At 52.7% G+C, this 23,935-nt stretch overlaps 1 protein-coding gene across 8 annotated transcripts in view; it reads right to left on the minus strand.

Annotated features, from left to right (window-relative positions):
• The window catches only part of ACSF3 (acyl-CoA synthetase family member 3), a 61,649-nt gene that overhangs the window by 18,227 nt on the left and 19,487 nt on the right, over positions 1–23,935 (minus strand). For all 8 annotated transcript variants that reach the window (XR_009213983.1, XR_009213982.1, XR_009213984.1 and 5 more), the window contains exons 5-7: positions 22,550–22,698; positions 16,222–16,334; positions 3,198–3,324 (exon numbers count right to left, since the gene is read on the minus strand). Coding sequence is in view for 5 of the 8 variants with exons in the window: in XM_032156183.2 (XP_032012074.1) it covers positions 3,198–3,324; positions 16,222–16,334; positions 22,550–22,698 (389 nt within the window). In the remaining 3 variants the exon portion in view is untranslated. The remainder of the gene's footprint in view (positions 1–3,197; positions 3,325–16,221; positions 16,335–22,549; positions 22,699–23,935) is intronic.

Here is a 23,935-nt window from a genome sequence, read left to right on the forward strand (position 1 = left end):
GTGAGCTGATTGCAGGCTCTCATTATGCAGCGGCATCGCTAATGGCCTGTGACAAAGGCATGCGGCTTCCAGGCCTTACCCCCGAGAGCCAATTAAACACACATACTCCCTTCCTGTTTGCAGCACATTACAATGAAATTAAACTGAATTTCAAAATCATTTTCTCCTAAAGACATCTCTTTACAATAATTAATGCATGCGATTCCGCCCTGGCTGAAACATGCATCGGCACTGGCAACTGCAAGTGTTTCCGCGCTCACAGCCCCACATCTCACACGGCTTCCCTCCCAGAAGCTCAGGGAGCCCCGCGGTTCGCAGAATCCACAGGGCTGTGGTTCCTGTGCTTTCAAAGAAAAAAACATCTTCAGCTTTTTATCTGAATTTAAAAATAAAAGAACCGGCCAGGCACGGTGGCTCACGCCTGTAATCCCAGCACTTTGGGAGGCTGAGGCGGGCGGATCACCTGAGGTCAGGAGCTCGAGACCAGCCCGGCCAACATGGCGAAACCCTGTCTCTACTAAAAATACAAAAATTAGCCGGGCGTGGTGGCGCGCGCCTGTAATCCCAGCTACTTGGGAGGCTGAGGCAGGAGAATTGCTTGAACCCGAAAGGCAGAGGTTGCAGTGAGCTGAGATCATGCCCACTGCACTGCAGCCTGGGCGACAGAGCAAGATTCCGTCTCAAAAATAACTAACTAAATAAATAAAAGAACCGCAGCGTGAGTCAGGTTGGGGTCGGGGCATTCAGAGGGCGCTGGAGGGATGCTCAGAGCAAGACCTGCTCAAGTCGGGTTCCTGTAAGTCTTCTGCATTTGAAGGGAAGTCATGGACAGGCTTGTTCCCTCAGATCAGCGTGCACTAATGGGGGTGTATAAAAAAGATAAACTGGGAGGGAGTGTTTGATGTGCTGACCACGTCCTGTCACACAGAGGCTTCCAGGGCCCCAGCCCCAGGTCTTCTGCTGATGTCCGGCCCACAAAAGTGCCTCCCAGGGTACCTTGGGAAGCCTGTGAGATGCTGCGTGGGGCACTGGCCTCTGCTCTAAGGGCTCACGGATCCTTCGCTTTGCAAATGTGCGGAACGACCACACACCCAGCACACCTGCCTCAGAGAAGCACGTGCTCCAGGGCCCTGGGACCCACAGGATCAGGCCACGCGGCGGCGAGGCTGCGGGCCAACATGGCCCCTTCCAGCATCCCTCAAGGAGCCCATCCCGCCTGCATGCTGCAGCCCCCAAGCTCTGCTCCCTGTGGAAGGGCATGGGGCAGATGCGTTTCTGATTTCGGGCCAGCAGATTCTGATGCATGGAAATGGGCCTCTCTTTTTGGAAAATACTACTTAAAGGTTATTATAAAATAATGATGTTCAGCATAAAATATAGACAGGCCAAAAAAAAAGGGAAAGGAAAAACCACCGCAATCTCACCACCCAGGGGTCAGGAGCAACGTGCACATCTTCGGGATAAATACACTACAGTGAGTACCTGCAGCCACACACCCACGTGCGTCCACTCTCCAAATGTGCACCCACGCGCGTCTGCTATCCGAACGTCCACCCACGCGTGCCCGCTATCCAAATATCCATCGACATACATCCACTATCCAAATGTCCATCTGAGAGACAGGACTAGCTGGATTTCCTAGGCCGACTAAGAATCTCTAAGCCTAGCTGGGAAGGTGATCACATCCATCTTTAAGAACGGGGCTTGCAACTTAGCTCACACCTGACCAGTCAGGTAGTAAACAGAGCTCACTAAAATGCTAATTAGGCTAAAACAGGAGGTAAAGAATAGCCAATCATCTATCTCCTGAGAGCACAGTGGGAGGAACAATGACCGGGATATAAACCTGGCAACGGCTGCCCTCTCTGGGTTCCCTCCCTTTGTATGGGAGCTGTTTTCACTCTATTAAATCCTGCAACTACACTCTCTTCTGGTCCATGGTTGTTGCGGCTCAAGCTGAGCTTTCGCTCGCTGTCCACCACTGCCGTTTGCCGCCGTTGCAGACCCGCCACTGGCTTCCATCCCTCTGGATCCGGCAGGGTGTCCGCTGTGCTCCTGATCCAGCGAGGCGCCCACTGCCACTCCCCATCAGCCTAAAGGCTCGCCATTGTTCCCGCGCAGCTAAGTGCCCGGGTCATCCTAATCAAGCTGAACGCTAGTCACTGGGTTCCATGGTTCTCTTCTGTGGCCCACGGCTTCTAATAGAGCTACGACACTCACCGCGTGGCCCAAGATTCCATTCCTTGGAATCCGTGAGGCCAAGAGCCCAGGTCCGAGAACACGAGCCTCGCCACCATCTTGGAAGCGGCCTGCCGCCATTTTGGAAGCTGCCCGCTACCATCTTAGGAGCTCTGGGCGCAAGGACCCCCTAGTAACACATCCACATACGTCCACTATCCAAATGTCCAAATATCCACTGTCCAAATATGCCCCATGGGGCGGGACGTGGGAGCCTGGGACCAAGCCAGCTTCTCACAAAGCGGGGGGGTCAGGCAGCAGCGGCCCGGCGCACGCGCAGGTTGAGCAGGAGGGTGGCAGCGGGGGCTGCCTGCAGGCTCCAGGGGCGCCGCCGTGTCTCTTGACTGCCACAGGCTTCCTGGGCCACCTCAATCAGGTGGGCAGGCTCCCGCTCACCCACAGGCCTGTTCTGGCAGAGAGAACGCGCTGATTTGTGGAAAGTAAACAAACAGCCACACTACTGCAAACCAACCGCACTGTGTCAGCTGACTTCTGACCCTGGTGGGGAGAAGGATGTGGAGGGCACAGGTGTGGCTAAGCGTGGGGGTGGTGAGGTCTCTGGGTGCAGGGGTGCACCTCGGAGGTGGAGGGTGCCCCAGCCCACGAGGGGCAGCAGGGCCACCAGGAAGGGCTGCGTGGGGCCCGGCGTCTGTGGTCAGGGTACGTGCGTGCTGGAGCGGCTGTCGCGCTGAGGGACAGTGTAGAAGCCTTGTCATGGGGCACCGGGGCCCCTGGCACTGAGGGACAGGGCCAAGGAGCCCGCTCTAGAGGCCGGTGGGGAGGCCGGGTGCTCAGGAGGCAGTGCCGTAACCGCGGCCCCCAGCCCCACTCCACCCCATCTTCCGCCTTTGGCTGAAAATTCTGGGAACTCCCAGCCTCGGTGTCACTCAACCTGGGCAGCGATGAGTTCTTGCCTGTTCCCTTGGGCTCTCCTCCACTCCCACGGGGCTGGGTCCTACCTGTCTTAAACCAGCCATCCGGGGTGAATGCACTTTTCGTTTCTTCTGGTTTATTCCAGTATTCTCGAAACACGGAGGGTCCCCTCACCAGCAGCTCCCCCTCCTTTTCTTCAAGCCCTGGGGTCACCTGTGGAGGATGAAGAACGTGGAGGTCAGAGCCGGGCACACCCTGTTGGGATTGGCGCTTTCTGAAACTGCGGGCTGCTTCTGGCCCACCCAGGGCCCACCCAGGGCCGCGTGCTTTCTCAAACTGCGTGCTTTGTTGGAATGTTGGAAAATGCGGCTTTGACAGGTGGAAGCCAACCATGCTGAGCTAAGCGTTCCCCGCCGTCCTCTGCGGGCCCCGGTGCCCTGGCCGGGAGCTGGGTGTCCTTTCATTCCTCTCAGAACAGCCACAGAAGCACGTGTTCCTACTCCATCCTCTAGACTCGAGCATGTTACCGGCCCAGGCCTCAGCACTCAGAGCCTGGGCTGGATTCAGGCAGCCTGTCCACGTCTAAAACCGGTGCCCAAATCCCATCTTCGGGGGCGTTTCTCAAACCAGGGAACACAGCAGCGGGCATCTGTCCACACCTTGCCCACAGGGGCTGGGGCAGCTTGGAGCGGGAAGCGCCCTCCGCAGGGCTGAGTGGCCAATTACAAGAGGGAAGACTCTGTGGGAAGGGAAGGTGGGGCCCAAGGGTGGAGGGTCCCTGGAGGCCCCTGTTAAGCATGCAGGCACTGCCACGGCCACAGGAAACACAGCCTCACTGTTCTTCTATTGTGACCATGGAGAGGGCGGGAGGGAGGCGGGGTTATATGTGCCTGGGCTGGGGGTCCTTGCAGCACCAGGAGCAGATGGCGTGAGCACGCGGGAGGCCCTGGACACGGTGGGTCTGTGAAGACTCCGGCCGAGCCCTCGGCTCATAGGTCAGGAGGGTCTGGAGAAGGCAGAGGAGCAGGGGCTTCAGGTGAGCAGCTCCATGACCCTCACCCTTCTCTACGGTGAAAGTGTCTGGCTGTGACCCAGGAGGTCAAGGGATGCGTACAGAGTCTCACTGAGGCTCATCACCTGCCATCTGGAATGGACTTCAAAAAACCAGGGGCCAGGGAAGTAGGCTGCGAAATAGCAGAACACATTGATCTGATGTGGAGAAAGGACGCTCAAACGCCCTGGGACCTCTGCCCAGTGTGCTGTCCTGCTGCCAACCTGCCAGCCTGGGCTCCTCCAGGAGGGGCTGACGCCACCCACGGGGGTGAAACACGTGCCCCACGTGGTGACGGGGCTTTCCGTGCAGTGCCCAGCCTAACTCCTGCCTGCTCAGAGCCCTGTGTTTGTTTTTTCAAAGAAACCACGGACTTTATCTGAATTTCGTGAATTTTTCCACTTCTGTCCTTTATCTGCTCCACTGACGTGGTCAGACTGGCCACTGGTCAGTACGCTTGTGGGACATGTAGAGACAGCAAGGCAAAGGCCCTACAAATAAAATGACATTGAGACCAATCCCAGGGAAGGAAAGTCAGACTTTGCAGAGTTAAGCCAACCAAGTCACAGTAAAACAAACACCTCAATCTCTTCGTAGAATGTCAACAAGACCAAGAATCTTACCCCTAACATTAAAAATGTCCAGGGTACAATACAAAGTTACTCAACACGGGAAAAAAACAGAAAAATAGCAACTCATATAGAAAAAGAATACAACAGCATTGAGACAACATAGTTATTGGAATTACCTGAAAAACACTTTAAAGCACCATTATAAAAATGCTCCAAAAAGTAAGGGCACACTTTGGGAGGCTGAGGCGGGCAGATTGCTTGAGCTCAGGTGTTTGAGAACAGTCTGGGCAGCATGGCAAAATCCCGACTCTACAAAAAAGACAAAAATTAGCCAGGTATGGTGGTGTGTGCCTGTAGTCCCAGCTACTTGGGAGGCTGAGGTGGGAGGATAGCTTGAGGTGGAGACTGCAGTGAACCAAGACTGCAGCACTGCACTCCAGCCTAGGTGATGGAGTGAGACCCTGTCTCAAAAAAAAAAAAAGAAAGAAAGAAAGAAAGAAAGGGCAAATACTTGGAAATAAATGGAAAAATAGAAAGTCTCAACAAAGAAATAACAGATATGAAGCAGAAGCAAACAAAAATTTAAAAACTGAAAAATACGGCAATAAAAAATGTCATGGATTGGTTCAGGAGCAGGACGATGAAGAAACGAATGTGACAACTTGAAGACAGAGCAACAGAAATGACCCAAAATCTGAACAGCACAGAAAAATCACCAGGAAAGTCAACACACAGAGGGCTAACGCTCATGTTACTGGAGTGACAGAAGAAAAGATAACACTTAGGTGCAGAAAGTCGTTTGATAAAACTTGACTAAAACCGCAAAATTTGGTGAAAACATAACCCTATAAATTAAAGAAGCTGAGAGAATCCCAAACAGGACAAATCAAAAGATGTCCAAGCCCAGACACATCCTAATCCAATCACTGACACACAGAGAGGAACAAGGGTTCCTGCGCCCACTGATCTCTCCACGGAAACAATGGAGGCCAGAAAGAAGTGGAGTTGTATTATTATTATTATTTTTTCTGAGACAGACTCTCATTCTGTCGCCCAGGCTGCAGTGCAATGGCATGATCTCGGCTCACTGCAACCTCCACCTCCCAGGTTAAAAGAATCCTCCTACCTCAGGCTCCCAAGTAGCTGGGATTACAGGTGTGCACCAACATGCCTGGCTAATTTTTGTATTTTTAGTAGAGATGGGGTATCCCCATGTTGGCCAGGCTGGTCTCAAATTCTTGACCTCAGGTGATCCACTCTCCCCTTGGCCTCCCAAAGTGCTGGGATTATAGGCATGAGCTACCACATCCAGCCAAGAATCATATTTTTAAAGGGATGAAAGAAAATAATTGTCAACCCAGAATTCCTAATCCAACGAAAATATCCTTCAGGAAGGAAGACAAAGACATTCTTAGATGAGGAAAAATAAGGTAATTTGTTGCAAGTAGATCTGATCTAAAAGAATTCCTGTAGAATGTCCTTGAGACAGAAAGAAACTGGTATCAGAAGGAGACTTGGTACATTGGGAATACAGGAAAAGCAACAGAAGTGGCAAATAATTGGATGAATGAAGTTGAGTTCCTTTCTTCTCAAGTTCTCTAAAATATTTTTGACTGTTGAAACAAAAATTACCATTTTGTCTAACGGAGTTTACAACAAATACAGATGTTACGCTAACTACACTCTAAAGGCAGAGGGTAAGTAACCGATGTGGAGGCAGGGATGTGGCTCTACGTTCCGGAAGTGTTAAAATGTTGACTTTAAGTAGACTGTAAAAAAGGAAGTATGTATATTGTAGTCTCTGGAACTACTACTAAAAAAACTATGCAAAGACATTTATGGTCAAAAACTTAAGAGACAAATTAAAATGGAATACGAAAAAATAACCTCAAAGAAGCCAGTAAAGTTGAGCAATAAAACCCTCACGGAACAATAGTAAACAAATAGTAAAATGGTAGGCTTAAATTCAAGCATATCAATAATTACATTAAATGTAAATGGTCTAAACATACCAATTACAAAGCTTGTCAGGCTGGATTAAAAAAACACACATAATCCAACTGTATGCTGTGTATAAGAAACTTGCTTCAAATACAATTACACACGTAGGTTGGAAGTAAGGGATTGAACAATATATACCATGCAAACTCCAATCAAGAAATTAAAATAGCTATATTAATATCAAAGTAAACTTAGAAGCAAAGAGCATTACCAGAGCATTAAATGTTAATAAGAGTCAATTCACCAATAAGACACAATCCTTATAAATGTGAATGTACCAAACAACAGACTTTCAAAATATATGAAGCAAAAACTGAAAGCAGAAACAGGCAGTTACAACAGTTGGAAAATTCAACCCCTCACTTAGTAACAGAACAAGTGGTGAGAAAACCAGCAAGGATATAGAAGAACTGAACAACACGATCAAACACCTTCATCTAATTTACAGAACATATTTACTGAAACAAGCAGGACACACACTCTTGCTCTGTCGCTCAGGCTGGAGTGCAGTGGCACAATCACAGCTCACTGCAGCCTCAAACTGCCAGGTTCAGGTGATCCTCCCACCTCGGCCTCCTCAGTAGCTGGGACAAAAGGCATGTAACACCATGCCCAGCTATTTTTTTTTTTAACTTGTTGTAGAGATGGGGTCTCACTATGTTGCTCAGGCTGGGCGCAAACTCCTGGGCAGTGATTCTCCTGCCTTGGCCTCCCAAAGTGTTGGGATTACAGGTGTGAGCCACTGTGCCTGGGCAGAATATATACTCTTTTCAAGTACACCAGAACATTCTTGAAAAGAAACCACATTCTAAGCCATAAAACACAACTTAAAAAATTTAAAAGAATTGAAATATACCAAGTGTGTCTTTTGACTGTAATGGACTTAAACTAGAAATCAATAACAGAAAGACAATAGAAAAATATCCAACTATTTGGAAAACATGTGCTATACTTCTAAATAATCCACAAGTCAAAGAGGAAGTCTTAAGGAACATTAAAAGTATTTTGATCTAAATGAAAATAAAAATATATCAAAATTTAGGCCGGGCATGGTGGCTCATGCCTGTAATCCCAGCACTTTGGGAAGCCGAGGCAGGCGGATCACTTGAGGTCAGGAGTTCGAGACCAGTCTGACCAACATGGTGAAACCCCATCTCTACTAAATACAAAAAATTAGCTGGGCGTGGTGGTGCATGCCTGTACTCCCAGGTACTCGGGAGGCTGAGGCAGGAGAATTGCTTGAACCTGGGAGGCTGAGGCTGCAGTGAGCCAAGATCATGCCATTGCCCTCCAGCCTGGGCAACGAGAGCGAAACTCCATCTCAAAAAAAAAAAAATATATATATATATATATACACATACAAATATACATATATATAAATTTGGGGATGCAGCTAAAGCAATGCTTAAGGGCAACGTACGTCATTAAATGTACACATTATAAAGAGAAAAGGTCTCAAATCAATAATCTAAAGCTTCACCTTAAGCAATCAGAAAAAGAGAAAAGCCAGAAGCAAGTAGAAGAAACCAAGAACAAAATTGGTGAAATTGAAAACAGAAAAACAATAAAGAAAAATCAATGTATCTAAAAGTGACTTATTTGAAAAAAAGAGCCATAAAACAGATAAACCTCTAGCAAGGATAACAAAGAAAAAAGAAACAGAAGACACAAATTACCAGCATGAGGAATGGGAGCCACATAACTTCAGGCTCTGAAACCATTAAAAGGTTAAGATGGGAATTCCCTTATTAACCTTCTAATCAACCTTTTAATGATTTCGTGGCCTGAAGGGAAACTCTACACAAAGAAATTTAACAGATTAAATGAACCAATTCCTCAAAAATGATATGTACCAAAAATCACCCAAGATGCAACAGATGACCTGAACAGTCCTATAAGCACTAAAGAAATTGAATTCATTGTTCTTTTTCTTTCAAAAAAGAACGTTGGTAGGGCACAGTGGCTCACACCTGTAACCCCAGCACTTTGGGAGGCGAGGAGGGAGAATCACTTGAGGCCAGGAGTTCAAGATCAGCCTGGGCAATATAGTGAGACCCCAACTCTACAAAAATAAAAATAAAAAATTAGCTGGGCATGGTGGCACATGCTTGTGGTCCCAGCTACTTGGGAGGCTGACGCAGGAGGATGATTGAGCCCAGGAGTTCAAGGCTGCAGTGAGCTATCACTGCACTACTGCACTCCAGCCTGCGTGACAGAAGGAGACCTTATCCCCCACACACAAAATAATAATAATAGAAAAGAAAACCTCTAGGCCCAGATGATTTCATTGGTGAATTCCACCAATCATTGAAAGAAGAAATAATACCAATTCTACACAATCTCTTCCAGTAAAAAATAGAGAAGGAGAGAACACTTCCCAACTCATTTAATGAGGTCAGCATCACCCTCAAACACAACCCAAAGAAAGTACAAAAATGGGAAACTACAGACCAAAATTTCTCATGAATACAGATACAAAAATACTGAGCAATATGCTAGCAAATCAAATCCAGTACTACATATGAAAAAATGACCCAGCAGGACCAAGTGGGGTTTGTCCTGGGAATGAAAGCTTGGTTCATTGTAATCTACCATATTAACAGCCTAATAAAGAAAAGTCAATCAATACCGAAAAGCTTTTTGAAAAGATTCAACATACATTTAGTGATAAAAACTCTCAGCATATTATAGACAGAATGTAATCTGCAAAAAGCCAGTAACTAACACACTTGCTGAAAGAGTGAATCCTTTCCCTAAGATCAGAAACAAGAAGGTCCACTCTGACTGCTTCTGTTCAGTATCGTATTGGAAGTCCTAGTCAGGGCTTTGGTCATACAGGTTGGAAAGGAGGAAATAAAACTGTTCGTATTTGCAGAAAACATGATTGTATTTGTAGAAATTCCCAAGAAGTCTATAAAAATCTCCTAAAACTAGTAAGTTAATTTAGCAAGGTAACAACTAAAGTATTTGAGGCCAACACACAAAAATCAATTCTATGTCTACCTACTAGCAATGAACAACTGAAAACTAACAACAGCAACAAAAACGTGACTGTGTGCAGCGGCTCACGCCTGTAATCTCAGCACCTTGGGAGGCCGAGGCGGGCAGATCACTTGAGGCCAGGAGTTTGAGACCAGCCTGGCCAACATGGTGAAACCCTGCCTCTATTAAAAATGGAGAGACATACCGTGTTCACGGATCTAAGTAAATGGAGATACATACCGTGTTCACGGATCTAAGTAAACGGAGAGACATACCGTGTTCATGGATCTAAGTAAATGGAGAGACATACCGTGTTCACGGATCTAAGTAAATGGAGATACATACCGTGTTCACGGATCTACGTAAACGGAGAGACACACCGTGTTCACGGATCTAAGTAAACGGAGAGACACACCGTGTTCACGGATCTAAGTAAATGGAGAGACATACCGTGTTCACGGATCTAAGTAAATGGAGAGACACACCGTGTTCATGGATCTAAGTAAATGGAGAGACACACCGTGTTCATGGATCTAAGTAAACGGAGAGACACACCGCGTTCACGGATCTACGTAAATGGAGAGACATACCGTGTTCACAGATCTAAGTAAACGGAGAGACACACCGTGTTCACGGATCTAAGTAAATGGAGAGACACACCGTGTTCATGGATCTAAGTAAATGGAGAGACATACCGTGTTCACGGATCTAAGTAAACGGAGAGACGTACCGTGTTCACGGATCTAAGTAAATGGAGAGACACACCGTGTTCACGGATCTAAGTAAACGGAGAGACATACCGTGTTCACGGATCTACGTAAATGGAGAGACGTACCGTGTTCATGGATCTACGTAAACGGAGAGACATACCGTGTTCACGGATCTAAGTAAATGCAGAGACACACCGTGTTCACGGATCTAAGTAAATGGAGAGACATACCATGTTCATGGATTGGAAGACTCAGCATAGTAATTGTTAATTCTCCCCCACGTGATCTCCCCTATCAGAGTGGCTAAATTCCAATCAACATCTCTCTTTTTTTTTTTTTTTTTTTGAGGCAGTCTCATTCTGTTGCCCAGGCTGGAGTGCAGTAGCACAATCTTGGCTCACTTCAACTTCCACCTCTCAGGCTCAAACAATTCTTGTGCCTCAGTCTCCCGAGTAGCTGGGATTACAGGCATGCGCCACCACACCTGGCTAATTTTTTGTATTTTTAGTAGAGACAGGGTTTTACCATGTTGGCCAGGCTGGTCTTGAGCTCCTGGTCTCAAGTTGATTTGCCTGCCTTGGCCTCCCAAAATGCTGGGAATACAGGCATGAGCCACCACACCTGGCTTTCCAATCAAGATCTCAAAAGGACTTTTTGTAGATATAGACAAGCTAAAACTTTTTTTTTTTTTTTTTTTGAGACGGAGTTTTGCTCTTGTTGCCCAGGCTGGAGTGCAGTGGTGTGATCTTGGCTCACTGCAAACTCCGCCTTCTGGTTTCAAGTGATTCTCCTGCCTCAGCCTCCCGAGTAGCTGGGATTACAGGCACCCACCACCAGGCCTGGCTAATTTTTGTATTTATAGTAGAGACGGGTTTCATCATATTGGTCAGGCTGGTCTCGAACTCCTAAACTCAGGTGATCTGCCCACCTTGGCCTCCCAAAGTGTTGGGATTACAGCTGTGAGCCACCAGGCCCGGCTAGACAAGCTAATTCTAAAATTAATATGTGTACCAAAACAACTCTGAGAAAGAATAAAGTTGGTGAAATCACACTATAATTGTTAAGATCCACTATAAAACCACAACAGTCAAGACAATGTGGTGTCAGTAGGGGAATGGAAACATAGATCAAGGGAACAGAACAGATAACCTATATGCAGACCCTCTCAAATATGTCCAATTAATTTTTGGCAAAGTGGCAATGGCAATACAATGCAGAAAGGGTAGTCTTTTCAACAAATATCACACACGCACACACAGTGCATGCATGGGTATCACATACACATGCAGTGTTGCACACGGGTAACACATACATGCAGTGTGCACATGGGTAACACATGCACGCAGTGTGTGCATGAGTATCACACACACACGCAGTGCATTCATGTGACAAACGCAGTGCATGCATGTGTGACACACGCAGTGTGTGCACGGGTATCACACACGCAGTATGTGCACAGCTATCACACATACATGCAGTGCACACGCGGGTAACACAAGCAGTGCATGCATGAGTATCACACACATGCAGTGTGCGCATGAGTATCACACACATGCAGTGTGTGCACAGGTATCTCACACACATAATACAGTAAGCACACAGGTAACACACACACAGCATGCGCACGGTTAACACACATACAATCAAGTGTGTGCACGAGTATCACATGTGCAGTGTATGCACATGTATCACAGACATGCACAGTGCACACACGGGTATCACACATATGCGCGTATCACACATATGCGCAATGCACACATGGGTAACACACATGCGCAGTGCATGCACAGGGATCACACATGCAGTGCACGCACAGGTATCACACACACATGCGCAGTGCACACATGGGTATCACACACACAGTGCACACACGGGTAACACACATGCACAGTGCGTGCATGGGTATCACACATGCAGTGTGCACACGAGTATCGCACACTGTGCACACGGCTATCACACACATGCAGTGCACATACAGATATCACACACACACATGCACGCAGTGCACAGGTATCACACACATACACACGGCACATGCATGGGTATATCACACATACGCACAGTGCACACATGGGTATCATACACATACATGCTGTGTGCAAACGGGTATCACACACACATACACGCAGTATGCACATGCGCCCCCACGTCCTGTGACATCGTCAGGGAGTCCGGCCTGGAGCTTAGCCATATTGACTTTTGGGGTTTCCTTCAGGTCTTTTTTTCTGTGTGTATATGTGTGTGTAACAGCTGTGCACACACGTGTATGTGTGTGTGATACCCGTGCGCACACTGGGCATGTGTGTGATACCCATGCGCACACTGGGCACGTGTGTGATACCCATGCACACACCACATATGTGTGATACCCATGCGTGCACTGCGTGTGATACCCGTGTGCACACTGTGTGTGTGGGATATCCGTGTGCGCACTGCATGGTGTGATAACCATGTGCACACTGCATGCGTGTGATACCTGTGTGCGCACTGCGTGTGATACCTGTGTGTGCACTGTGTGGTGTGATAATCATGCACACTGCATGCGATACCTATGTGCACACTGCGTGATACCCGTGTGTGCACTGTATGTGTGTGATACCCATGCATGCACTGCGCATATGTGTGATACCTGTGAGTGCACTGCGTGATACCCATGTGCACAGTGTGTGTGGGGGATACCCGTGTGTGCACTGCATGGTGTGATAACCATGTGCACACTGCGTACGTGTGATACCTGTGTGCGCACTGCGTGTGTGATACCCATGTGTGCACTGCGTGGTGTGATAACCATGTGCACACTGCCTGCAATACCTGTGTGCGCACTACGTGATACCCGTGCGCACGATGTGTGATATCCGTGTGCGCACCGCGTGTGATACCTGTGCATGCAATGCATGTGTATGTGATACCCGTGCATGCACTGCATGTGTGTGTGTGTGATACTTGTGATATGTCACAGGATGTGAGGGAGCGGTACGAGCCAGCCCCTCAGCGAGGTGATGGAGGAGGCTGAGCCCTGGGCCTGGCAGGCCAGCTGCCACCTGGGGAGGGTCCAGATACTCTGGCCCCGGGGATGATCCTGGGAAGGTGTCTTCCCATCCCCACAGGGCATATTCCTTCCTGCGGGTACCTTCTGTTTCCTGACAAATATGACACCAAGCCTCTTAATTCAGGTCTGAAGGCCCGGTTGATCATCTGCCTAGGAACAGTCATGAGTCACTCCAGAGGCCTAGGGATGGCCATTCTCATGACTCGTCCTGAGGGAGCCCTTCTGGGGAGGGACGCCGGCCGGGACCCACGCCTCAACCCAGACGAGTGGATCGGACTGCCCAGCCGTCCGCCACAGCCTCACGTGAGCCATGTGGATCCGGGACTGTGGCAGTGAGGGGCACCCCTTGGGCTTTGGGATGCTGTGGAGAGAAGGGCTACTGCGTGGGACTCAGGTGAAAATACCAAGTGTGTCTGCGAGTGTGAGCGTGGGGTGAGGAGTCCCTTCACGTGAGACAGCAGCGGGTCCCTGACGCTGGGGCTTTTCAGAGTTCACAGCGCCCATGCCGTCACCTGGTCGTCCTGGGGTGCCCGCCCACCCACCCCTCTGGGAGCCCTGAATCTCAGGTGTCAGAGGGCACAAACCCTGAGGCCCTCAGGCTGTGCTCCTCCCCACGAAGGGTCTCGGCCCCGGGTGGAGCCAGGCCCTGCAGGGCAGCTGTACTCCACCTGCTGCACCGACTCCTTGGCTGAACTGGAAATGTTCCAGGGCCTGCTGCCAGCAGATGCAAACCCCCCGTATACTAAGATTTAAGCAGCCCCGGAGCATCTGTGCGGCTTCACCTTGCAGGATCTCCCTGCATGCCTGTCGCGGAGGCCCCTGTGCGGTGTCTCTGACTGTCGGGGTGCCCAGGTAGCTGAGGCTGCTGCTTCTATTTCAAGCCTGTTTCAGGGAAGAAACCCGCAGACAGAAACAATTAAAGAAACTCAGGCAGGAGCAATCAGGTGGCGCAGCAGCCAACGCAAGTGTGAAGCATTTAAGTTTCGTTTTAATTTAAGACAGAAATACTCCCCACCCCCGCTCTGCCCCTTTCTATGGCGACATTTCTGCCATTTCTGGCAGAGCAGGTGCTCAGAGGCAGGAGCGTCAGCTGACTGACACCTGGAGAGGGCTGCACAGCCATGGGGCGTCTCACTCCTCCACATGCCACTCACGCTCTGCTCTCTGCTGGGGACATTTCTGACTAGATGGTGTCCCCAACCGAGGCACAGGCTGAGCCCCGTCCCTGCAGACAGGGCTGGACTGGCTGAGCTGGGAGGTCCTCGAGGTGGGGGCAGGGGCACCACAGGGCACAGACTCGAGCGCCAGGAAGGGCCAGTGTATTCAGGAACCCGAGATGCGGGGTGTGACCAGCAGCCTAGTACCAGCAGGGCAGAGGAGGAATCCCAGGAGAGGGGTGTCAGGCCAACAGCAAGGGCTGGGGCCCTACAGAGGGCAGGGGAGGCAGGTATGGCAAGGGGCAGCCACCCAGGTGGGCTTCAGGAAGGTGCCCCATGGCTCTGTGGGGGCCACAGTGGGGGCCATGGGGGATAACAGCCCACTGCGGTTAGCCCAGGCCAGGTGGGACACACCGTGCGGCCCTACACACAAGGTGCAGCCACTGCAGGTGGCCCCAGGTGAGAGGTTTCCATGGGGAAACATAATGCCCACTTCAGGGCCACGGGGGATAACAGCCCACTGCGGGTGGCCCAGGCCAGGCGGGACATGCCATGCGGCCCTCCACACAAGGTGCGGCCACTGCACCTTTCATTAAATGACACTGAAAGCTGCCCACGTCCTACTTGTTTGCTGGAGCTAAAACGTCCAACCACGACCATTGCTCCAACCCTCATGTGGTCACGTGTGGAAACCAAGGTACAAGGAGGGCGTGTGGCTGTTCACTCACGACAGCAAGGCCCACAGCCCCTCAGCCTCTGCGCGGGGAGCTCAGCCGTGCCCGTGAGGGCCAAGATGGTGCCACAGAGAAGGAAATGCACTGAGATGAGACTCAGGATCCCTCAATCTTTGAAAACCTCAGGGCAACACAGTCAGTCATGTGTGGTATCAGGTGTGGATACTGGCTTTAGAGAAAATAATTTCCTTTTAAATCAAGATTCCATTTCCCCATAATCCCTAAACCTTTCTCTGTGATGAGTTCACTTGTGATGAGCAGATTCTCATGTTAAAATCCTCACAGAAATGAGACAATGTCCTTTCTTCTTGTTCACCCTTGTCAGTTTTAGAATAACGCACAAGACGAGGAGGCTGCCACAGAGTACTGCACAGGCGCCCACCTCAGGGTGCAGGGCCCCGTGAATCTCCCCACACCTACTCTGGGGGCCTGTGGTCAGCGTCCCCTCAGGACGGGTGCCAGGGTCAGGCCAGTTCATATTTCCAACCAGATTCCCATCAACAACAACGGCCTCTGCTCTTTATCTCTTCCCCTTAGTCAATGCCACCATGGCCCACGTCAGCCTGTCCCCGTGGACGGGGCCCCTGGGAGGAGCTGTGCACCTGGGTGTGACTCCCTTTGGCGTTCTGCCCTGGGATCCCTCTGCCCACTGCTCTGTGAACGCACAGACAGACAGGCAGCAGGCAGGGCCCAGGGCCCTTGGTAACACCAGCCGGCACCTGCAATGTCCAGGGGGCCGGTCCCTTGCGTGGAGGGGAGCCTGCCTCCAGGGGAAAGATGCACCAGTGTAACCACCCTGGGGGGGCCTAGCCTGGACACAGGGCCGCCCACCTGCCGAGAACAGAGTGGCTTACCTTGGTCCCCCTCTCGTCTCCCTCTGCGTGAACGGTGTAGGAGCAGCCTTCCTTCTGTGGGTTTTCTGAGACAATGCGCACCTGTACTCCAGGCAGCGGGGTCCCCACGGAACCTACAGGAGAGGAGAAACACTGAAGGGGAGGCTGGAGTGAGAGGAACCTGGAGGAGAGAAGCACGCACTGAGCTCGGATTCCGCTGGGCTCCCGTGTGCCACGTGCGGCAGTCTATGTGGAGGGAGCGACGTGCCCCGTGACCCTGAGAGAAGACGGCGTAGGAACCAGCAGGTGAAGAGCCACACAATACGTGGCTGGCAAGCGCGGTGTGCTCAGGCCCAGCCGATGCCACAGCGATGGCCATGTGGCACAGCAGGCACACACATGGCACGCTGGGCCTGGCTTGCCCTGGGCCCCTCATACATCACTTGCCCAGTTACTTCCCAAAGCCTCACAGCTGCCCACAGATTCTGGTGTCATTTCCACTTTTACACACTTGCTGGCCAGGGAGGGCTGGCGCCTTGCCCTGATGGCCCCGGGGCTGTCCATGACGAGGGGACCTGTGTGTGCCCGGGACACGGCGGGCTAAGGCAGGATCTGCCCTATGTCCCCAGGAGGGGCTGTCCTGAACTCTGCATGGCAGGTGGACCACACTTTGTAGTGGCTCATTTATTAGACACCCATGATTTGCTCAGTGTATCCATCCCACCTGCACAGTCCTAACGTGGCTAAAATCATACCTTACACTGGCCAGGGTGGGGGCAGAGCGCAGGTGGCGAGACGTGTCCCGCTGGCACATACGGGGCTGCCGCAGCCTCGCTCTGCCGTGGTTTAGGGTGCTGGTGGGACGGCAGAGGCTGCTCATGGAGTGCGGCCCTGGCGATGTGGCATCAGCACGGGCACGACTTGGGGCAGAGCAGAGGTGGGACTTCCTGTCTACGCCGGGGCGTGAGGCCTTTGCCCTGGCCTGCGTCAGGGGAGTGCCTGAATGCTTATCACGTCTGAGAGTCTACGCTGAGATTTCAGGCACTTCAAAGGTCAGCACCGAGGGTCAGTGCAGTGAACTCTGCAATCCATGGGAAGTCCCGGCCTCCAGACGCTTGGTGAGGGGCTGTTGGTGCCTGGCTCGCTCTTGCTGATCCTGCTGGGCCTGTCCACGCCTGGGGTCCTGCAGGCGAAGCCGGGCTAGTGTGGTGCGTGGAGTGTCACCTCGGGAGTTCTCTGTGGTTCCAGGTATGCAGACTCCCGGAACCTCCACTCTGGTCAGAAACCCGTGTCACTACTATGGGGGGTGTGGCGGGGCTGGCTTCAGCTGCCTTTCTTCCATCCTTTCTCCTCCTTTATGTTTTGCTTCTGAAGATTTTTAAATGGGGGTGAAACCCGTGTAACATATGACTCGCCATTTCAGCGCGCAGCATGGCAGTGTTCCGCACACACACTGCACAGTCCCCCACTCGCCCCAGTCAGAACTCCCGCACAGCCCACGACCGCCACACCCTCCCTCCCCAGACCTGGCACCAGGTCTGCTGTCCGCGTCCGTGGTTTTTCTGTTCTGGGCATTTCATAGGAAGAGGAACATCACAGGCGGCCTCTTGCCTCTTCCTGGTGATGCCTCTACTGGGGCGGGGACACAGCGCAAGGACACAGTACGGCTGGGGTCGGGGCGGGGGCCGCAGCTGGGGAGGCCGCGTGGCCGTCCCACACCATCTGCAGAGGCTGAAGAGGCTCTGGGATGGTGTCTGGATGCCACGGAAGCCAAGCAGTGGTATTGTCCATGAGAGCTCAAGGAGTGGCCCCCACACTCCAGGTGCCGCCTGTGAGTGCTTGAGGGAGGGGCCCCCACACTCCAGGTGCCGCCCGTGAGAGCTTGAGGGAGGGGCCCCCACACTCCAGGTGCCACCCGTGAGAGCTTGAGGGAGGGTCCCCCACACTCCAGGTGCCGGACGTGAGACCTAGAGGGAGGGTCCCTACATTCCAGGTGCCGGACGTGAGAGCTCGAGGGAGGGTCTCCACACTCCAGATGCCGCTCGCTGTGCCCTGGGCATGTGACAGTGTGGACATGAGAGCTCAAGGGACTGGAGAGAGGCTGGCCCTGCGAGGGCCAATGTGGATGGGAGCGCAGCTGCAGGCAGGTGGGGGGCCTGCCTTCCTGCCACAGCCCACCTCTAAAATTGCTGTCAGCCAGCCCCTCCCTGATAACTCTGACTGGCCTGCGGCCCCTGTCCTGGTGTCTGGGGTGCACTGGGACTCTGCATGCCTGGGACCCAGGGAAGGGAAACCGCCAGTAAGGCCCTGGAGCTCCCTGTCAATGTCACAGAGCGGCCCAGGAGCCGTGAGCGCCTCTGAGCTCAACCTCCAATTAGAGTGTGATTAGGCCCAGCAGTGGTCGGCCATGAATTATTCATCTCCCTCTGCAGGAACCGCATGGAGCAGGCCCGTAACGGTAACACAGGACAGAGCTCACCCTCCACCCGACTTCTGTCTCTCTCTCTCTCCTGAGCAGGGAGAGGGCACTGTGCAGTGGGGCCAAGCATGAGACCAGAGCCTGTGGCTGGAGCCGACCTGAGGGCCAGGGCCATGGCCACCAGGGTGGGGGTTAGAGCCTGAGAGTGAGGAAGGCTCTCCACCGTGCCCTCTAGAAACACGGCTCAGGAGGCTGCATTTGGAGTTTTTGTGGGGCATGTTGGATTTAATGCTGAGGCGACTTTACTTACTTTATTCCAAACCAAAGAACTGACACTGCTGGTAATTTAAAGGGAAGGATAAAATCACAGATATTTGATTCTGCTTTAGAGGAGAGGTAGCATCCCCGGCGCCCGAGGGAACCTGCCGTGGGCTCTGACTTCAAGAAGAGGGAACGTCCCTGGCGCCCAAGGGTAGCTGAAGATTCGGGGATTGGTGCGCTCAGGTTTCTTGCCCAATAACCCTGAAGCTTCAGGGCCTCTGGATCCCCCTCCTCAGCCGGGGACTCCTCTCCCTGTGCCATCTGTCTGGGGCTCCTTCCTGTTTGCCTAGGAGTTCTGATTCCAGCGTGGGGAAGGTGAGCCTCCCCGGGCCTCTGGGCTACGATCTGCTCCTTGGCGCCCTCAGTGTGGATGGTGGTCCCTGGGCTGCTCCTGACGCTCTCAGTGTAGACAGTGGTCCCTGGGCTGCTCCTGACGCTCTTAGTGTAGACAGCGGTCCCTGGGCTGCTCGTGACTCCCTCAGTGTAGACAGTGGTCCCTGGGCTGCTCGTGACTCCCTCAGTGTAGACAGTGGTCCCTAGGTTCCTCCTGGTTTCAGCTTCCCAGCCTTGTATCTGTTCCAGTAAAAAAGGCTAGGTGGGCCGCTGTCCATCTTCTCTTTCTCCTCCAGTCAGGGCCATCAAAGAGGCCACCGTGCTCCCGGCAGCGTGGCTGCCTGGGAAGTGCGTGTGCGTGTCTGCGTCACTCACTAGCCGCATGACCGTGGGCAGGCTCCATGGGTTCTTGTGTGTGAATGGAAAAAATGACCCAATACCAGGGGCTGTTTTGAGAAGATCAAAAGAGAGGGCGCCCACAAAGCAATGCCGAGTATAAACAGTCATCGTCAACTACAAACTCTGTGCAGACAGACTCTGAACACACAGAACTTGTCCTGCTCACATGTCCGGAACAGAGAGGACAAAACCCAGAGCCCGTGGCCCTTTCGGTCCTCACTTGCCTGCAGCCTGCAGCCCTCGGCGAGCCGGGCTTTGCTCATTCCGTCCATATTACGTGGTGACTGTGGCCAGTGGCACTGGACAAAACCAGCACATCCTACTAAGAAGGACGAAGATAAGGACAGACACTCAAGGGACCAGTCAATTTGATTTCAAGGTCCCCATCTTCTTTCCACCAGAGAGCTTTAGCCACCGAAGAAACAGCTGGTGCCGCAGCCACCATGGAGACGCGCGAGTCAGCCCAGGACAGGCGCCACCAGCACTGACGGCGGTTTCCTGGGGTCTGAGACTAACGCACGAGCCGGCCCAGGGCAGGCGCCACCAGCACTGACGGCGGTTTCCTGGGGTCTGAGACTAACGCACGAGCCGGCCCAGGGCAGGGGCCACCGGCGCTGATGGCGGTTTCCTGGGGTCTGAGACTCGGATGTATTTCTCATCACACACTGACTTCTTTTCACAACATGCCCCCACCTGCCCACTGCCCTGGGCCCCGTTGCAGCAGGCCCTGTACTCTGTGTGGCCGCCCCACTGGCAGCTCTGCATGGCAGCTGAGGATCTCACTGCCATGGCCCTTTCATTCTGCTCAGGATGCCCCAGCCAAACAGAGCCTTTACACTCAAAATACACCTAGCAGCCCCCATGGCTCCCCAGGCCCAGCAAAGGGGCCTGAGCCTACAGTCTCTCCTCCTCCCAGCCCAGCAGCCAGCCCACCCTTACACTCATCTTTCAGGCCCCAGCATCGTATCACTGCCTGGCACCAGCTGGTCCCTGCCTGGGCCTGGACCCCCATGTCCACGCTTACCCTAGAGTCCCAGGAATCAAGCAGGCATGGAATGAGCCAAAGGGCACATGGAAAGCAACGGGACAGAGCAGAGCCCAGAAGCCGACCCCCCAGGAGCCAACGGACTTTCAACAAGGATCCAAAGGGCTGGTCGATGCAGAAGGGAGTCTTTTCAACCAACAGTGCTAAAAAGCTAGACATTCATACACTAAAAAAGAACTGTGGTCCGTACCTTACACTATGTACAAAAATTAACTGAAAATGGATCATGGTCCCAAATGTAAGAGCTGAAACTATTCTCTGTGAGTTTGGGCTACGCAAGGATTTATTACATATGACATCAGAGAATTCATAAAACAAATTGATAAACTGGGCCAAAATCTAAAACTCCCGATTTTAAAGACGCTGTTAGGTGAATGGGAAGACAAACCATAAGCTGGGAGATGATATTTAAAATCACACAGCTGACACTTGCGTCCAGAATTTTAAAAAGCTCTCAAAACCCAAGAAAACAAATGCCCCAGTTGAAAATGGAATGACAAGAACAGGAAGAGGTGCTCAACGCCACCCGTCATGAGAGAAACATGAACTCAACAAGACACCACCACCGCCTGTTGGAGCAGCAGATGCTTGTGACCTCCTGCCCACTGCAGGGGGAAGTGGATGGTGCAGCCGCTCTGGAGAACAGCTCGGCAGCTTCAGACAACACAGCAATCTCTCTCCTAGGTATCTGCCCAAGTGAAATAAAAACCCACGTTCACACAGAAATCTGCACACAAATGTTTATAACATCTTACGTGTCACTGCTTAAAATAGGGTCACAAGCGGTGGCGCATCCACACCACGGATGCCACTCAGCAGGGAAAGGCGCGCGCTCTGATGCGCACAGCACAGGCGACTGCGGGTGGAAGCTGGGCAGAAGCAGACAGGCTCAGAGGCCACGTCCTGCAGGATTCAGCCATGTGACCTCCCAGAAGAAGCAAAACCACAATAAGAGAAACAGGAACAAGGGGCCGGGCCTCGGGGGTGGAGGAGGTGCTGAGCACTAGGAAGGGAGTTTCTGAGATGAGGAACCCTTCTCTATTTTGACTGTGATGATGTTTCTTAAGACACACAGAGCTGCACGCCAGAGGGGTGAATTTTTACTGTGTCTGCAGGTAAGCAGCTGCACAGACAGATGTGCGGGATGGTCTCACTTTAAGTCTGCACTGAGATCTCTCTTCTACTCTGGACAGACTGAAAGGGCTGCGCAGAAAGAAGAAGGGCTCCCCCAAGCTGTGGGCTCTGTTCCCACAAGTCCCAGCAGAGGACCCAGGGCTCGAAGGGTTGGGTCAGATGAAAGTCAGAATGGGATGTGTTAGGGAAGGCTGGACAAGAGGGGCCCAGTATCAGGAGCCCACATCTAGAGAAGGAAGACAGGTGCTTGACTCATCCCACCCTGCCCACCACACCCACCTCTCCTGGCACTGCTGCTGGCGCTGTGTGGCACCCGGACTCCAGACAAATGGAGGCTCCCACCACTGCTGACGTCGTCTGGAGCCAACAGCATGGCCCCCAGCCTTCCTCTGAGACGTGCACTGACGCCTGCATTCCAGGCATTGCTGTTCTTCCCATTGTGTCCCCAGTCATCCAGCCAGGGGCCAGCACAGACACCTCCCCCAACCACCCCTGACTGAGACTTGGGAGAAGGCTGATCTGCCCAGAGGGGACAGGTCGCAGTGCATCCTGAGTGCTCTCCTGGCCTAGTGGCCTGTCCCACAGGGGAGCATCCTCCATGCCGCCCTTCAGTCCAAATGTGGGTGGTTCCAGACTTGCCCGCCTTGGGGGGCTGAGGGCACAGTGGAAGAGGAACACAGTGTGGGAACTGCTCATACCTGGCAGGCGCGCGGCGGCGGTCAGGGGCCCGGACAGAGCCATGCCGATCTCGGTCATGCCATACCGCTCCAGCAGGGTGTGGCCCGTGATGCTCTTCCACTTCTCCAGCACTGGGAGGGGCAAGGCGGCTGAGCCTGAGACCATGAGCCTAAGCGGCACAACCAAAGGCAGGTTTAGCCCTTCGGGACGTGACCCTCACGTGCAAAGGCGGCAGGTTTAGCCCTTCGTGACGCGACCCCCGCGTGCAAAGGTGTCAGGTTCAGCCCCTCAGGACGCGACCCTCGCTTGCAACAGTGGCAGCTCCTTCACGAGTGCAGGAGCCCCAGGCCGTGGGTAGAGCACCACTGTGCGACACCCGGGACCAACGCGCAGTCTGCGCTACGGGGTGACTTTGTTTTTTGAAAATGATTTGTTGGGTGTATTTTGGAAGTAAGCAGATCCAACAGCTAATGAGGGTAAACAACGTGCTTAGGGTCCGTGGTGTCCCCTGCAAAGTTCCCGCGCTGTTCACAACCACGCCCAAGAACAGCAGTGACCATGCAGCTGCCGACCACGGAGCTGATCACGGGTGAACAGCCACGGCGCTGCAGGCTGCGGCCAGGCACATCCGGGGACGAGAGCCGGCTCAGCCTGCAGGCTCCGCAGCAGAACGCGGACATGGATGAATGGCCGTGGCACCCAAGGGGTGGGGCCGGGCACACCCAAGGGGCTCAGAACCGCCCACAGAACTGGAGCCATCTTGGCTCACAGGCTCGGCTCAGGCTTGGCAGGTGAACACGGGCCCTGAGAACCCCGAGTCCCCGCCCTCTCACACAGCATTTCCCGCAGCCTCACGGGCAGTAGGGAAGGCGCTTCTGTTTGAGGTTTGAGCGGACTGGTCCCTGCTGCTGCCCCTGCTTTACGAGGAGGCACCACTGACAGGACCCCCGCTGGGAGATCCAGATGTCCGAGGTCTCATTACCTCTGTCACCCCGGAAATCACCTGATCCTTTCCTTCACTGACCTCGTTCTTGCCCTCGGTTCCTTAGATTTGGTGAAACATTCTGCTTATCCGGCTCAGCTCGGGGCCTGCCCAGCCCCAGGGTATCCCAGCAGTAGCAGCAGAAAAACCATGGGCTCCAGTGGCCTCAAAGAAAAGGGGCAAAGGAACGGCAAAGAGAGCGAAGCCGGTTCAGACATGTGCCTTGGACAACCCAGAATTCTCTCCAGGAACGAAGATGCCGCTTCCCTGTGCACTTCCTGGGGACTGGGAGGAGTGCGCGGCAGACACACACACACACACACACACACACACACACACACCCCACTGGAAACTGGAAGACAGTGGAGCCTTCAGTTCCTGCAGTGCGCCCGCCACACCACCCCTCCCTCCCTCAAAAAGAAAA

Source organism: Hylobates moloch, unplaced genomic scaffold (assembly GCF_009828535.3).
Source record: "Hylobates moloch isolate HMO894 unplaced genomic scaffold, HMol_V3 SCAFFOLD_6, whole genome shotgun sequence".
NCBI classification, from domain to species: Eukaryota; Metazoa; Chordata; class Mammalia; order Primates; family Hylobatidae; genus Hylobates; species Hylobates moloch.